At 44.3% G+C, this 17964-nt stretch overlaps 1 protein-coding gene across 1 annotated transcript in view; it reads right to left on the minus strand.

Annotated features, from left to right (window-relative positions):
- Positions 1-766: 766 nt before the first annotated feature.
- Positions 767-17964, minus strand: part of grm5a (glutamate receptor, metabotropic 5a) — a 65955-nt gene continuing 48757 nt past the window's right edge. Inside the window, exons 13-18 of the mRNA XM_061739290.1 lie at positions 14652-14838; positions 12825-12983; positions 11640-11765; positions 11373-11555; positions 6598-6767; positions 767-1604 (exon numbers count right to left, since the gene is read on the minus strand). Of these exons, the coding sequence (XP_061595274.1) occupies positions 767-1604; positions 6598-6767; positions 11373-11555; positions 11640-11765; positions 12825-12983; positions 14652-14838 (1663 nt within the window). The remainder of the gene's footprint in view (positions 1605-6597; positions 6768-11372; positions 11556-11639; positions 11766-12824; positions 12984-14651; positions 14839-17964) is intronic.

Genomic DNA, 17964 nt, shown 5'->3' on the forward strand with positions numbered 1-17964 from the left:
CACGGTAACGCTTTTGACTGAGAAAAGTAATGTGCATCGTCGTAGGATGGAGACGCACATTTTGATGTATAACACACCTGGGTGCACGTTACGGTTCGGGCCGTATTAACGGCTGAAGAAATGGCATAAAAAAAGTCGAAATGTCGGAAAAAAGTCGAAATTTCGTGAAAAAAGTCAAAATTTTGAGAAAAAAGTCAAACTGTCAAGATTAATGTTGAAGTACAATTTCGAGAAAAAAGTCGAAATGTTGAGAAAAAAGTCAAAATTTCGCCAAAATTACCCGATTAATTAAAAATGGCCGACTTCCTGTTGGGTTTCGGCCATGGCTCCAAGAGACTTTTCTTTAAGTTGTGACATGATACAGGTGTGTGCCGATTTTCGTGCTTGTACGTCAAACCGTATTGTGGGGCTTGAGGCACCAAGTTTTCTAGGGGGCGCTGTTGAGCCATTAGGCCACGCCCATTAATGCAAACCATTAAATATCACATTTTTCACCAGGCCTGGCTTGGTGCAAAATTTGGTGACTTTTGGGGCACGTTTAGGGGGAAAAAAGGCCTCATTTCGTCAGAAGAAAAGAAGATAAGACAAATATTTCTGGTAAGATTTTGAGTTTTTGCACTGACTGACGTTCTTCTCTCAGTCCTTTTAAATAAGAACCAGTGTGGGAGCGATCAGTCCCGTCTGGGACTTCTGTTCATGAAAAACTCTCCCTCCTTCGTATCCGGGAGTAGAAAGGCCTGTGCGTCAGTGGTGACGAGGTTCCGGCTCAGAGGGAGGACGAGCTCTGGCTGTAATGTCTCAGCAGCAGCTGGTCGTACTCGGCCTCGGACCCGGGCGACCCGGGCGACCCCGGCGACCCGGGCGACCCGGGCGAGCTGCCGTTGGAGCTGAGCGAGGAGTCCCGGAACGGCGAGGGCGGCGTTAGCGCCATCAGCTCCTCCTGCTTGGCCCGCCGGCCGCCGCCGCCGGTGCCGGCCAGCTGCTCGTAGATCTTGGCCGCCGGCCGCTGGTCGCAGAAGGAGGAGACGGCGGCCACCTCGGCGTAGGTGGTGACGGTGGGCGGGGCCTGCGCGGCGGCGTTGGCGTTGGCGGGGGCGGCGTTGCCGTTAGCCGCGTTAGCCGCGTTAGCCGCGGCGGCTCCCGGCAGCATCATGGTGTTCAGCTCGCTGATGTTGGCGGTGAAGCGGTTCACCACGCAGCTGATCTGGTCCATGATGGTGCCCTGAGTCGGGCCGATGTCGCCCACGCTGATGATGCTGATGTCCCCGTCCGCCGCCGCGGTGGCGCCGTGGTCGTTAGCTCGCCGCCGGTTTCCAGCGAGGGGCTCCTTGTCCCCCTCGCCCCCCCCCGGAGCCCGGGCTGCAGGCGGCGGCGGCGGCGACTGGGCGGGGGTGCAGGGGAAGGACGGAGGCAGCGGTTGCTCGTACGTCTCCTTGGCAACGCTGTCCAGCGGCGTGTCTCCGTCCTTGGAGAAGGGCTTGATGATGGCCGTCTGGTTGGCCTCGGCCGGGTCCTTCTTCTTCACGTGGAACGACATCCTCTTCCACAGGTTCGGCCGGTAGCCGCGCTCGTTCGGCCCCCACGTCGTCGACTTCCCGTTGGAGCTGCAGCACAAAAACAAATCACAGTAAACATGGATATCTATAAAACATAGATATCTGTTACACCCGTTACACTAGTTACACCGTTACAGCCGTTACACCAGGGGTCGGCAACTCAAAATGTTGAAAGAGCCATATTGGACCAAAAACACAAAAACAAATATGTCTGGAGCCGCAAAAAATTCTTGTCTTGTATAAGCCTTAGAATGAAAACAAATGGCGAAAGTCGAAATGTCGAGAAAAAAGTTGAAATGTCGAGAAAAAAGTTGAAAAAAGTCGAAATGTCGAGAAAAAAGTCAAAATTTCGAGAAAAAAGTCGAAATGTCGAGAAAAAAGTCAAAATTTCGAGAAAAAAGTTGAAATGTCGAGGAAATATTCAAAATTTCGAGAAAAAAGTCGAAATGTCGAGAAAAAAGTCAAAATTTCGAGAAAAAAGTCGAAATGTCGAGAAAAAAGTCAAAATTTTGAGAAAAAAGTTGAAATGTCGAGAAAAAAGTCAAAATTTTGAGAAAAAAGTTGAAATGTCGAGAAAAATTTGAAATGTCGAGGAAATATTCAAAATTTCGAGAAAAAAGTCGAAATGTCGAGAAAAAAGTCAAAATTTCGAGAAAAAAGTTGAAATGTCGAGAAAAAAGTTGAAATTTTGAGAAAAAAGTTGAAATGTCGAGAAAAAAGTCAAAATTTTGAGAAAAAAGTTGAAATATTGAGATTAAAAAGGAAAGGAAAAAGGAAGAAAAAAAGAGAAAAAAAGGGAAAAAAAGAAGAAAAAAAAGAAAAAAGCAAAAGAAGAGAAAAAAGAGAAAAAAAGGTCAAACATTTTTGAAAAAGCTCCAGGAGCCACTAGGGCGGCGCTAATGAGCCGCGGGTTGCCGACCCCTGAGTTACACCAGTTACACCCTGAAAGGTAAAATATGTTTTGTGTCCTGGAATGCCCTGAATTCAACTTTTCATATTAATTATGCTCATGTATTATGCTTGTTTTTGAATTAGGACATTTTCAGGCCAGAGGTGGAATGAAGAGAGAAAAATATGTTTTGTGTCCTGAAATGCCCTGAATTCCCAAAACACAGTCTGCACCTGCTGTTTATTAACAAATGTAACTGTAATAAGTGGCTTGTTCACACGGGCTGAGTTCCCGTGGGAAGCGACTTGGTGTGAGAGCTCGCGTAGGGGTGAAGGGGCCCTTCCCCCCCTCACCAGCTAGTAAAGTTATAAAGACGGGACAGCCGGAAGTTCGAGCAGAGTCTGCTGTGGGTTTGGTGCACGACGCCCAGCCGGGTTTTTTTGGCCTCTCTGTCCAGGACTGTTCGGCTCTCCAGTCTTCTGTGTCGAGGTAAGAGTATTATAAGGCCTGGCCCTCTTTAATGGTCATTGATCTTGCTCTACCATTTGTGGGGGATAACTTGACACATTTATTCTAGCAAAAGAGCAATTGTGTGTGTGTCTTCTAGGGATGGGCGGTATGGACTAAAAAATGTATCACGATAATTTCTGGCATTTATCCCGATAACGATAAAAATGACGATAAAAAAAATACCAATTCAACTCCACCTTTGTAACTATAAATCTATCACCACATTCAGTCTTTGGAGCCAAATCACTGCTCTAAAAGATACTAAATACTAAACTACACCAATTAAATGGAATTAATAAAAACAAATTAAATGAGTTACACCTGTACTGCAAAACTGGAATGACTCAGATCCTCCATGTTTGTTACACAAACACGTATCAACGGGAATTTTTCTTTCTTTCTTTCTTTCTTTCTTTCTTTCTTTCTTTCTTTCTTTCTTTCTTTCTTTCTTTCTTTCTTTCTTTCTTTCTTTCTTTCTTTCTTTCTTTCTTTCTTTCTTTCTTTCTTTCTTTCTTTCGAGGATCATATATTTCTTTCTTTCTTTCTTTCTTTCTTTTTAGGCTCATTTCTTTCTTTCTTTCTTTCTATATTTCTTTTTAGGATCATATATTTCTTTCTTTCTTTCTTTCTTTTTAGGCTCATTTCTTTCTTTCTTTCTTTCTTTTTAGGATCATATATTTCTTTCTTTCTTTCTTTTTAGGATCATATATTTCTTTCTTTCTTTCTTTCTTTCTTTTTAGGCTCATTTCTTTCTTTCTTTCTTTCTTCCTTCACGTACGTTTATCATTTTTACCGTGAGATACAAATTCTTACCGTGGGGAATTTTTTTGACGGTTTATCGTGAACGGTAAAATATCACCCATTCCTAGTGTCTTCTATGCAATGGTTGCTTTTCTTGTGGTAATAAAGGTATTCATATATCATTATAGCAAAAGCAAGTGTGTGTGTGTGATTCAATTTGTGCCGCCGACCACTCTCGAGCCTTAATTGATTTTCTCCCAAAACACACCCATTACACCAGTTACACCGGTTACACCAGTTACACCAGTTACATTTGTCACACCAGTTACACCGGTTACACCTGTTACACCCATTACACCAGTCAGGCCGGTTACACCAGTTACACCAGATAATTTTTTCAATCAAACAGGAAAACTGTAGCTGCGTTCGTTCGGCCCCACGTCGTCGACTTCCCGTTGGAGCTGCAGAACACAAACTAATCCCAGCACACATGGATATCTAAAGTGATATTGTCCCTCTCGCATCTCCTCCCCCCCCCGCTCCATCTTCTGCTTCCCATCAAGTCTCCGACCACGTTCTTTTCTCTTCCCTGGAAAGATGAATCCTGGAAGGCTGCGGGTTCCTCTGGGAGGACGTAACCTAAATGAGCTTTTTCTCAGCTCAGGGAGCAGCTTCTCCCGGCTCGGTGAGCAGCTGTTGCAGCGGTTTCAGCCCCACATGTACGACTGAAGAGGAAACAACGGCCTGCTACAATACAGTTACATCACGGTACCATACTTTAATTCCTCTATTCTTAACGGCAGTATATAAAAAAGCAGTTAAAGATTTAATTTCCTACGAAACAAATGTTCACTTTTACTGTTGTGATTGAATGAAAGTGACTCTAAGAATCTGTTTGCTTTATTTCAGAGGTTGAATGTGTCAGACTGATGGAGGTTTAATGCCTTCGACTGGATTTTAAGAAGGGTCATGACCCTTGACCTCTGGGCCTGAAATTAAAGCTGATCTGGAGCAGGGTCATTCCGGGTCCTTCAGTAAACCCTGACACCGATGACCGTGTCACCAGCAGAACGGTGCAGACCTTGATGAATAGTTGGTGATGACCAATTAGAATCAGGTGTGTTGGAGCAGGGAGATCAAAAACCTGCAGGACAGCAGCTCTGGAGGACCTGGAATGGTCCTAGTCCCTCCTAGTTAAATAAGACAGATGATGGAGTCACTTCATTACAGGTGGATGGATATCCTGTGGGTTTGGACCCCCCCAAGCCTGGCCGGTTACACCTGTTACACATGCAGTGTTTCCCCTACCATTATATAGGCCTGGCGGGGCCGCCAGGCCAACGAGACCCCGCCAGGCCTAAAAAAAAAAATCAATGATCATTTACGTTTAGGAGCCTCTGCAGCTGTTCTGCAACGGGAGTCAACCTGCTTCGTTGCCTAGTAACGCTGCTGAGAGCGCGGGCATATTATTATACATTATGGGATGTATAGAGTTAGTAGCTAGCCAACTATAGCGCCGTCGGAAAAAAAAAGAAAAAATATGGCGGGCGACAGACAACATCATATAAAGAAATGTTTCTGCAGGTACGTGTGTTTGTGTTTGCATGTGACGCTGCAGGGAAGCATGAAGGAAAACACAGCCCGACGACACCAGGCGTCCGCGGGGTCCTAGTGCCGTACACGTATGAGCGCGTCAAGGCTGATTTATGGTTCTGCGGTACACCAACGGCGTAGGGTACGCGGCGACACGCACCGTACGTGCGCGTCGCCGTGTACCCTACGCCGTAGGTTCTGCGTTGGTGTACCGCGGAACCATAAATCAGCCGCTGACACCAGTCCGACTGGTGACCCAGTAAAAAACAACGCATCTAAACACAGAACATTTGGCTGGGATCCAGAATGGCTTAATAACCATAAATACAGCCCTTGGTTGTACCACAGTCCCCATGGTAAATTTCCAATTTGTTGTTTAGCTTACATTTTTGTTCTGATTGAGCTTCTTTTTTTGGTAAGCAATAATGATTAATATAACACAGACAATAGATTGTCTTTCCACTAGAACCACTAAAGGTTCATTTTTCCCCCCGTTAAATGCATGTAACTCTGTTATAACAAAACGGGTAAAACAAATATACAATGTTTAAATTATTTATAACTGATATAATCTCAATTGTGAATATGGATGTTTTGTCACATATGCCGTCAGCACAAGCAGCCGTTAAAAGAGGATCAGAGGGTTTTCATAGAGATCCCTCTGAAATATATAGAAAAGATGCTCATATGGGTCAGACCAGCACACTGCAGCCTTTCAGGCACATGACACTTTGGTTAAAGGTTAGATGAAGCCTAATGATTTCATTGAAGTCATATCATTCAGCAATATAGGCCTACAAGGATTTTTAATGTAAAACTTTGTTATGTTGCTGCATGTCACATGTCCAATATGCCATCCCACGCGCATCGTCTGTTTCGGTGGTACCACCGGGCCTGAAAAAAATTCTAGGGGAAACACTGACATGTTACATCTGTTACAACTGTTACACCAGTTACACCCATCACGCTCCCAGTCCCGGCTGCTCTCGCTGCTGCAGAACGCCACAACCACGGCGGGTTGAGGTTTCTGCAAAGACCTAAACCAAATCTATCCATCAGGTCTCTTCTCCGGCATCGGCCGCCCGTTAAAGTCACAGTCGACACCAGAGGAAGCTCATTGTTTTAATCAGAGAGGTAAACCTGTAGGGATGTCCAGGCTGGCTCCTCCCCGGGGATGCTTGCTCTGAAATAATCCTTTACAACCGGCACCACGGCCAAATCACCGCACTTGAAGCTTTAAAACCCCCGATAGACGATGGCAGGAGTCCTGCAGTCCCTCCGTTACACCTTCTACGGTTTCCCACGTACCTCACGTTGTCCTGCGCGGAGCCGCCGCGCCGGAACAGGTTGGCCATGCTGCTGGAGGACTTCCCGGACTTGGCGGCCTTCTTGGCGTCGCCCACGTGCATCCGCACGGTCGTGGACGTGGTGAAGGCGCTGCGGACGTTCTTCTCCGGCTTGGCGAGCATGATGTACACCTGGCCAGAGCAACGAGAGTAACCAACGTCAGCCCCCGGGATGCTAGCTGGAGCTGTCGACCCGCGTTAAGGCTGGATTATGGTTCTGCAACAAATCGACGCCGAAGCTACGCCGCAGGTTGCGCCGCGTCGCGCACCCCACGCCGCACGCCACGCTAGGCTTGCCACCCGTCCCTTAAAATACGGAATTGTTACGTAATTGGGAATTAAAAGTTGCGTTCCGTATTGAACCAATACGGACATTTATTATGCTCTTATTTATTTATGTAATAATAAACAGGTGAAGGTCGGAAAATTTGAATATATTACAAAACGTCATTCGTAGTAAATTCAACTTAAGGTGAAACAAATATATTATTTCCCACCACATTCAAAGTGAGATATTTCAAGCCATTATTTGTTATAATTTTGGTGATTAAGGCTCACAGTTTATGAAAACCCCAAATAAAAAATAAATTAGAGAATAATTTATGAAATCAACAAACAATTCCATCATCAAAATTATAACAAATAAAGGTTTAACATATCTTGCTTTGCATGTAATAAGACTAGGTAATATATTAGTTTCACCTTTTAAGTTGAATTATTGAAAGAAATGAACTTTTACACCATATTCTAGTTGAATTATTGAAATAAATTAACTTTTACACCATATTCTAGTTGAATTATTGAAATAAATTAACTTTTACACCATATTCTAGTTGAATTATTGAAATAAATTAACTTTTACACCATATTCTTCACCTGTAGCTATATTATACATCTGGGCTGATGTTACATACATAGCATAGGAGGATATTTCAGTTGCTAGTATGGTTGTCTGTCTGTACAGTCGTGCAGGTTCAATGCTATTAAAGCACTTTAAACTTTAAATCAAAGCATTTTGTTTTTTCATATAAAATAAACACATTTTTATGCAGTTTACAAGTTTTGGGGATGTCCCTTTTTTTGGCTCCTGCGTTGCTGAAATCGGGACGTCCCTTATTTCTATTTCTGAAAGGTGGCAGCCCTACGCCACGCCGTGCCTGACGGACCTCCCACAAATTGTAACTACGCGTCAAGAGGTTGCAGACCAACGCAAACCGAGAGGGCTGTGATTGGTTCGCTTGGTAGCAACGCATTTCCGGTTCCGGTTCGTGAAGCAGTAGCGAACTTTCAGCGCTCTTTTCTTCGTGTATTAGGAATGGGTGATATTTTACCGTTCACGATAAACCGTCAAAAAAATTCCCCACAATAAGAATTTGTATCTCGTAGTAAAAATGATAAATTCCTGTTGATGACGTTTTTGTGTAAAACTGATTTATGGTTTAGTGGTTAAATACAACATACGTGAAGGAAGGAAGGAAGGAAGGAAGGAAGGAAGGAAGGAAGGAAGGAAGGAAGGAAGGAAGGAAGGAAGGAAGGAAGGAAGGAAGGAAGGAAGGAAGGAAGGAAGGAAGGAAGGAAGGAAGGAAGGAAGGAAGTTGAGTTTAAGTTTGATTAAGGTTTAATTTAAGTTTAATTAAGTTGAGTTTACATTTGATCAAAGTTGAGTTTAAATTTGATTAAAGTTGAGTTTAAGTTTGATTAAAGTTTAATTTAAGTTTGATTAAGGTTGAGTTTAAGTTTGATTAAAGTTTAATTTAAGTTTGATTAAGGTTGAGTTTAAGTTTTATTAAGCTTGAGTTTAAGTTTGATTAAAGTTTAATCTAAGTTTAATTAAGCTTGGGTTTAAGTTTGATTAAAGTTGAGTTTAAGTTTGATTAAAGTTTAATTTAAGTTTGATTAAGCTTGGGTTTAAGTTTGATTAAAGTTGAGTTTAAGTTTGATTAAAGTTTAATTTAAGTTTGATTAAGCTTGAGTTTAAGTTTGATTAAGCTTGAGTTTAAGTTTGATTAAGCTTGAGTTTAAGTTTGATTAAGGTTGAGTTTAAGTTTGATTAAAGTTTAATTTAAGTTTGATTAAGCTTGAGTTTAAGTTTGATTAAGCTTGAGTTTAAGTTTGATTAAGCTTGAGTTTAAGTAGGCTCTGCGTTGGTGTAGCGCAGAGCCTTATAGTCTAGACGGATTTCAGAAAAAAGGCCTTTTATAAGAAGTAAGGAGCATTTATGGGTACAAGCCGGGAACCGGCCTACTTTACATATTTCAAGGGTGCTGAGTCCAAAAAAAACGGTACCCGAGTGAAATTTTGAGTTTTTGACCTTCTAATTTGCATATTAAAATGGCCGCCAAATTGCCCATCTTGCACAGTTATTGGACCATTTCCTCCTATTTTTTTTGTAAGTAGGCAATCAAGATGAGGAAATTAAGTTTCTAGATCGATAGTCAAGGGTCAAACAAGGATATAGTGGAGGCTCAGTGCCTTTTTTATGTATATATATATGCAAAATACCAACTTTTAAGGTGAAATTAAGCATTATTTGTGTCATTTTTTAAGGCCGACATAAATATTAAATAAAAGTTACTCTGAAATTTTCCCTGTTGATATGACATATGATGTACACCATATTATATGATAACAAAGAAAAAAATCCATTGCAAGTTGTCTGAGATTTCATGTTTTTTTTTGTTTTTTTTTGTTTTTTTTTTTCAAATTAAGCATTTGTTCTCTAAATTCTCTAAAAACCCATGTAAATAGGGAAAAATAATCAAAAAGAGACCACCATGAAACGTACCAAGTTGAATATTTAGATCAGTACATAGCATGGTCAGTCCCATCACTGAGGACCCTTTGCCTGAGGTGAATTAACAGCAAAGAGGATCGTAACAGTTTCACACGCTTTGGCACCTATAGCCACCTGCAGCCACCTGCAGCCACCTGCAACCACTTATAGCCACCTGCAGCCACCTGCAACCACTTATAGCCACCTACAGCCACCTGCAGCCACCTATAGCCGCCCGTAGCCACATATAGCCACCTGCAGCCACCTATAGCCACCAGCAGCCACCTATAGTCACCTATAGCCACCAGCAGCCACCTATAGTCACCTATAGCCACCAGCAGCCACCTATAGCCACCTGCAGCCACATATAGCCACCTGCAGCCACCTGCAGCCACCTATAGCCACCAGCAGCCACCTATAGTCACCTATAGCCACCAGCAGCCACCTATAGCCACCTGCAGCCACATATAGCCACCTGCAACCACTTATAGCCACCTATAGCCACCTGCAGCCACCTGCAGCCACCTGCAACCACTTATAGCCACCTGCAGCCACCTGCAACCACTTATAGCCACCTACAGCCACCTGCAGCCACCTATAGCCGCCCGTAGCCACATATAGCCACCTGCAGCCACCTATAGCCACCAGCAGCCACCTATAGTCACCTATAGCCACCAGCAGCCACCTATAGTCACCTATAGCCACCAGCAGCCACCTATAGTCACCTATAGCCACCAGCAGCCACCTATAGTCACCTATAGCCACCAGCAGCCACCTATAGCCACCTGCAGCCACATATAGCCACCTGCAGCCACCTGCAGCCACCTATAGCCACCAGCAGCCACCTATAGTCACCTATAGCCACCTGCAGCCACCTATAGCCACCTGCAGCCACCTATAGTCACCTGCAGCCACCTATAGCCACCAGCAGCCACCTATAGTCACCTATAGCCACCTGCAGCCACCTATAGCCACCTGCAGCCACCTATAGTCACCTGCAGCCACCTATAGCCACCTGCAGCCACTTATAGCCACCTGCAGCCACCTATAGCCACCTGCAGTCACCTATAGCCACCTGCAGTCACCTATAGCCACCTGCAGCCACCTATAGCCACCTGCAGCCACCTATAGCCACCTGCAGCCACCTATAGCCACCTGCAGCCACCTATAGCCACCTGCAGTCACCTATAGCCACCTGCAGTCACCTATAGTCACCTATAGCCACCTACAGCCACCTATAGCCACCTGCAGTCACCTATAGTCACCTATAGCCACCTGCAGCCACCTATAGTCACCTATAGCCACCTGCAGCCACCTATAGCCACCTGCAGCCACCTTTAGTCACCTATAGCCACCTATAGCCACCTGCAGCCACCTATAGCCACCTGCAGCCACCTATAGCCACCTGCAGCCACCTATAGCCACCTGCAGCCACCTTTAGTCACCTATAGCCACCGGCAACCACCTATAGCCACCTGCAGCCACCTATAGTCACCGGTCACTTAAATATAAATTAATATATACACTTAAATATAGTCACTTAAAAGTTAAGGTATTTTCCATATATATATATATATATATATACACATAAAAAGGCACTGAGCCTCCACTATATCCTTGCTCTGACCCTAGACTATAGATCTAGACACTTAATTCATCATCTTTGAATGCCTACTTACAAAAAAACTTGGGGAAAATGGTCAAACGACTGAGCAAGACAGGCAGTTTGGCGGCCATTTTGATATGCAAATTAGAAGGTCAAAAACTCAAAATCTTGCTCGGGTACCGTTTTTTTTGGATTCAGCACCCTTGAAATATGTAAAGTAGGCCGGTTCCCGACTTGTACCCATAAATGCTCCTTACATTCACTTTTTGGTACATCCCGTCTAGTCTATTAATCCAGCCTTTAGCGGCGGCGGCTCACCTTGGGCACGAACATGCAGCACAGCGCCACGGTGGCTCACCTTGGGCACGAACATGCAGCACAGCGCCACGGTGGCGCTCAGGCTGACGCTGAAGCACATGGTGATGATCTTGTAGTTGGAGCCGAAGTAGATGGGGACGAAGGCCAGCCAGATGATGCAGGTGGTGTACATGGTGAAGGCGATGTACTTGGCCTCGTTGAAGTTGGCCGGCACGTTACGGGTCTGCGGGAGAGGGGGAGGAATGTCAAGCGTGGGTGCTAACTGAAGACGCCGCGGTGGGTCACGTGACCGGGGAAGACTTGTTACCTTGAAGGCGTAGAAGGTGCAGCTGAGGATCAGCAGGCCGTTGTAGCCCAGCGGGGCCACCACCCCCAACGTGGTCAGATTACAGATCAGATGAACCTCACGGATGCTCGGGTAGTCGTAGATCACCTGGAGGGGGGTTGGTCGTTAGTTATAGATAGATAACGTAGCGCCACTGGACACTGTTTGTGAGGGGACTGTTTAGCAGTAGTGATGCACCGATTGTTCGGTAACCCAAATTGTTCGGCCGAAAATGGCAAAAAAACACTTTCGGTGTTCAGTGGAATAAGTGGGAAAAAAACGAACAATTAATAACGGCGTTGTAAAATAAGGAAATAGACTGGCCGCTCCGTAACTGTTGCACCACAAACATAAATCGTTGGCCAACCAAAAAGTAACCACATAAAAATTTTACCAACATTCGCCAGGAGGTCGAACCAAAACAACATAATGCTGGAAATTAAAACATGTTCAGTTTTTTATGTTCAATAAATATTTTAACACACTAACCAGAGGTGGGTAGAGGAGCCAAAAATTGTATTGTAATTGTTATTCCAGAATAATATGACTCAAGTAGAAGTAAAAAGTAGTCATCCAAATAATTACTTGAGTAAAAGTAAAAAAGTACTAGACAAAAGTACAAAATAATCTTCTTCAGGCAAATTAAATCAATAAAATAATAAAATAAATTAAAATGAATAAAAAAATTAAAAATAGCTTAAATTAAAATAATCTTAAAGTAAATTCAAGTACTTTAATAAATAATAAAATAACTGAATAAAATAATAAATAAAGCACAAGTAGCACAAAATTTTCAGCCTTTGTACTTTTCTTTTTTAACCAGGCAGAACTAGAACAAACATGAACTCATAGAAACTGTGTGTGTTTGAGTCTGTGTAAATGTGACAAAACATGCAAAAACTAATATTTTTCCCAAAGAATCACCCAGTGATGTCATGAGATTGACGCGTACGTGGATAAAAAGGATAAAAGAAAAGTAACAGTTCAACGTAGCCTAATGTAGCGGAGGAAGAGTAACAGTTTCTCCTTCACAAATCTACTCAAGTAAAAGTAAAAAGTATAGTGATTCAAAACTACTCCTAAAAGTACAACATTTCCCCAAACTTACTCAAGTAAATGTAACGGAGTAAATGTAACTCGTTACTACCACCTCTGGCACACACTCACCTGCGGGGGCTCGATGATCAGCAGCGTCACGATGATGCTGAGCTGCAGCAGGATGAGCAGAGAGGAGATCACCAGCTGAGCGCAGGCCGACATGAAGCGCGGCTTCTTGGTGCAGATCTTCTTCTTGCTGCCGGCCAGGATCCGAGCGATGCGGTTGGTCTGAAAACAGATCAGGTGGTTACGCTCCTGGACAACACGCCTCTCACTGATTCCTGGAAATATGTCACGTGTAGGCAAATTATTTACGTTTACAAAAGTCCCTGCAAACACAAAAGCTTCAAAGATTTGACTGATTAATAATTTCCCCCAATTATTCATGTTTACCCTAAAGTACAACGGTTCTCCTCAGGTGGAACTTTAGTTTCTGAGTTTGTGTTTTTGTACATCCTATTTGGAGGGCGGGGGCAACAAACACCCTTATGGAGGGAATGACGTCACAGATGTGAATTCACTGCAAAAACTCAAAATTTTACCAGGAATATTTGTCTTATTTCTAGTTAAAATGTCTCATTTTTAGTTAAAAAAATCTTATTACACTTAAAACAAGAGTAATTACCAGAAAAATAACTTATTATTTGACAATTTTCACCTGTTTCATTTGAAATAAGTGGGACAAGATTTATCTTCTTATTAAAGCAAAAAAATCTTGTTCCACTGGCAGATTTTTCTACTTATTTCAAGTAAAAATCTACTTGAAACAGGTGAAAATTGTTGTTTTTTCCAGTGATGAGTCTTGTTTTAAGTGTAATGAGATTTTTTTTGACTAAAAATGAGACATTTTAACTAGAAATAAGACAAATATTCTTGTTAAGATTTTGAGTTTTTGCAGTGTTCACAGCGGGTTACGCCCACAGAAAGACTGAGTGTCAGAAAGACTGAGTGTCAGAAAGACTGAGTGTCAGAAAGACTGAGTGTCAGAAAGACTGAGTGACAGCGTGAACTTTCAGTTTGAGCAACTGGAAAAACATCTAAAATGGGAAAGAGCTGTTGTGCGATCGACTGTACTCATAGATTTAGCAAGAAATTGGAGTTATCGTTTTACTGACTGCTGAAAAATAAGCTTAAGAGAGACAAATGGATCGCTGCAATTCGCAGAAACAACTGGATTCCAGACACCGAAACGTGGATTTGTGGTTCCCATTTTGTATCAGGTAATGTTGGATTTTTGGGTAGCTAACGCTAAACGGTCAAATCATAAAGTTCGGTGTCGTCATCACTTTAATTTCTACAACAAATCCTGCCTTGAAGTCGGACCAAGCGTCAAGACTTTTGTAAGCCTTCAAGCCCCACAATACGGTTTGACGTACATCCACAAAAATCGGTACACACCTGTATCATGTCGCAACTTAAAGAAAAGTCTCTTGGCGCCATGGCCGAAACCCAACAGGAAGTCGGCCATTTTGAATTAATTGTGTGATTTTGGCGCAATTTATGCCATTCGTTCGGCCGTTAATACGGCCCGAACTGTAACGTGCACCCAGGTGTGTTATACATCAAAATGTGCAACGATGCGAATTACTTTTCTCAGTCAAAAGCGTTACCGTGGCGATGCTAGACGCCAAAAAATGTGCCCCCCTTCTTCTGATTGGTCGATATCTGATAGTTCCTACTTTCTGCCATAACTTTTGAATGGTTTGATACAGAGAGTCGTGGGTGGTTTCATCCACTAAATGTCCAGCCTGAAGAATCTACATCAAGTCATACAAGCTTCCACTGCAGCCTGAACGTGCACAAGGGTGGAGGACCGTTCATCACTGCTTGCAGCTTTAATTTTTGTGTTTATGTTACATATTGTGGACATTCCATGACTGGGAAAAGGAGCGTCACCTTGGTGACCAGGGCGGAGTAGGCCATGGCGGGCGACAGGCCGATGCCAAGTCGCTGCAGGTAGCAGTACACGATGTGCGGTTTGGCGATCAGGGTGAAGGTGCACAGGTAGCCCAGACAAATCCCCGCCAGGATGATGTAGCAGAGCTCGCGGCTGGACGACTTCACCACGGGGGTGTCCCAGAATCTGCCGGGAAATCAAACACACAAAAGTGTCTTCAACAAGGAAAACACACAATCTATCACAGACGTACACACCTGCTCACTCACCTACATGCCCCCCCCACACACACATACACACAGTTTTGGGGACAGATAATAGCAAAGGTACTGATTCCGTTTTAAAGACTTGGGGCGTCATTTATCAACCGTGCATACTCACAGATATGTGCTGTTGTGCCCGCCCATGTGCCCCTTTGAACTCTGAGTTTATAAATGATTATGTATTCATGATTGGGTGAACATTTTCAGAACAGTAAAGGCCGAAAGCTATAGTCAGTTTTATGACCCCCTGCTGCCAACTTCTGGTCATCTCGGCCCGGCCCGAGATAGCAAGTTTATGACCCCTAGAGGGGGGGGTCAAAACAGATCAAAGCAAGCAAGGAAAGTTTCTGCCAGGGAAACAGACTCCCTGGGGATTTACGACACCCCCTGGGGGGGACCCGGATGCAGCGGAGCCCGAAAACCAGACCTCAAAATGGTACTGCTTCTTTGAACCCCCCTTTTCCGCTTCAATGTGCCTCTTTGAACAGGCCGCCGTTGCCTGAACTACAACCCCCAGCATGCTTTGTGTGGGGGGGGGTGGCGCCTACAAGCGGCGCGCATCCAATCGCAATGAGGCACCGATGACGTCACCGCAGCGCGCGTAGGATCAAAACCCCTGCCGCTGCTCCTTTTCTCTCTCTTCTCAACTTCATCTCATCGGCGCTGGATCTTTGGCTCCAGGCCAAAGGATCCCATCTCCCTTCTCTCCCCCCGGCTGGGGGGAGGCGAAAGGCCCGCAACGGACCGGGCCTGCGGAGCTCCGGCTCCCATTGACTCTCGGTCCCAACTTTTCATCCGAGCTCCGACTCCCACTTCACGTGTCCCCGGTTCCTGGGAGCTGGAAAGGGGGGGGGAGCCGCTTCTAAGCTCGGCCCTAGCCCAGGGTGAGACCCGTTCCTCTTTCCTAACTTCTCTCTCTCTGCTCTTGAGTTCACCTGAAAGGACCTGTGGCCAGCTTACCCCGCGCAGGACCGAGACGCATCCCGCCGCCCCGTCCGGGGCCACGCGCTCACCAGCCCGACGGTAACCCGCACGTCCCAAGAATTGGACCGGCCCCGCGCGCACCCGAGACGACGTGATAGCTGCCGGACCGGGGGGGGAGCGCCGGCTGCTGCAGGCACACCGTCCTCGTTTTGATTCCAGAGTCAGGAGGAGGAGCGGTAGAGGCGGGAGATCTCTTGGATCGGACTCCGACCAAAGACCCGGCAGGAACCCCTGATCGGCACCCGGAGACCCGAGGAGGCGTGAGGTTTTGAGACCTGGGTGTATGAGTTTAACTGGGAGTGTTACAGAGCTAAATCTGTGGTCAGAGCTGAGATTACATCAGCATCATTATCATGACTGTTGTCATTAATTTGTAGTCACTACTTTCTGCTAGTCATTCATGTTTTAAAGCGCTGTTTTCTGCCGTAGTCACGTTTAAAACACCGGGAGTAACATCCGGTCTAGATTTGCACGTGGCTTAAAGAGGGTTCCGCCATCTTTAAAATACGACCCTCTAAACACTGCAATATTTTAAACTGTACATGTTCGTGATATCATTTTTATTATTGCTTTGATTTCTTTTTTTTCATTCCATGCATTTAACTTTCATGTCATATTTTTCTATTGATGTTTTTCTAGTTAATTAATTGTTTATAATACTTAAGTTATTGGGTATCCATTTATCATCTTTTGACACCTGTATGTAAATAAATCCTGATTGATTTTTTATGAGTAGTTGTTGTTACTTCATGCCAGATTTGGTCACAAATTGATTTGTTTAAGCAGAGCCTAGTGTTCGGATATCACGCCTTCACTGTTATTCTGTAAGATATAGTAAGATTTGCTGTTCTGCAGGATAATTCAAATCATAATGAGACTGATTTTCTGCTGTTTAGTTATCACTATTTCCTCCAAAGTAAGGCATCGGGGGTGGTGCCCCTACGAGAATTATCATTTTTGATAATACAATTTGATAAATAGTCCACTTTATTAATTATTAATAATTCTTTAATAGAATTATCATTAGCCTTCGATAACTGGACAGCCAAGCTACCCGAGTTGCACAACAGTGCGTAAAGTGTGCGTAAGAACATTCCCAGGCAAAGTATGGAATTGATCAACTTGTACCTGTGCGTAGGAACGTGTGTAAATTTAAGCACAACTCCGACCATGCGTACACACAAAACCTAGTGGTAGAACAGTGAAACTACAAATAGAACCCAGTAAAAGAGTCACAGTGTTCAGCGATCTCAAACTTCACACATGTTCCCTGTTTCCTCTAATTAATAAAAATTCTCAATTAGTAATTTAGCAGACATTTTGAATAATTGGTGTGACAAGCTATAAAAGACAGCTGTGGCAGGACGACCTGAAAAGAAAATACAACTACCATGGCTTATCTTGCACTGTTGGAGGATTTGGAGAGCGTGCTGATCTGTTCAGTGAGAGACAGAGCGGCTTCAGCAGGAACCGCTTCCCCAGAAACATTGTGATGGATCTGCCGTGATTTACAACCTATGTTGGAGCGGGAATGTTCTTACGCACACATCTGTGCGTACGCACGGTTGATAAATGAGGCCACAGGTGAAGGGGAAAGAATCCATTCACGCATTATTAAAGGGAGTGTTGCTACCATATATGGTCAATTGGAGGCGTTTCTGAATGCAAATGACCCTGCACGAGCACGGCGGTTAAGAACAGGTGGGATTTATCATCACTGACTACTTACTAGTGTGCGCGAGGCCGGTTTTAGGGGGGGGCAGGGGTGGGCTGTGCCCACCCAAACGTGCATCCTGCCCACCCAATCAAAGTTATGGGGATCCTTTATTTTTTTATCATTTTATTTTTTTATAAATATAAAAAAATATCACAGAATATGTGTACCGTTTCTGATTGGGTGGGCACTGCGCATCATTTTTAGACACAACAATGAACGTATACCGCAAAAGTTGTGTCTCTGCGGAGGGACCCGGTGTTCAGAACAGCACACACTGAAGGCTGATTTATGGTTCCGCGTTACACCAGCACAGAATGGTGCGCGTCGCCGCGTACCCTACGCCGTAGG

This window comes from Cololabis saira, chromosome 14 (genome assembly GCF_033807715.1).
Source record: "Cololabis saira isolate AMF1-May2022 chromosome 14, fColSai1.1, whole genome shotgun sequence".
Taxonomy (NCBI): domain Eukaryota; kingdom Metazoa; phylum Chordata; class Actinopteri; order Beloniformes; family Belonidae; genus Cololabis; species Cololabis saira.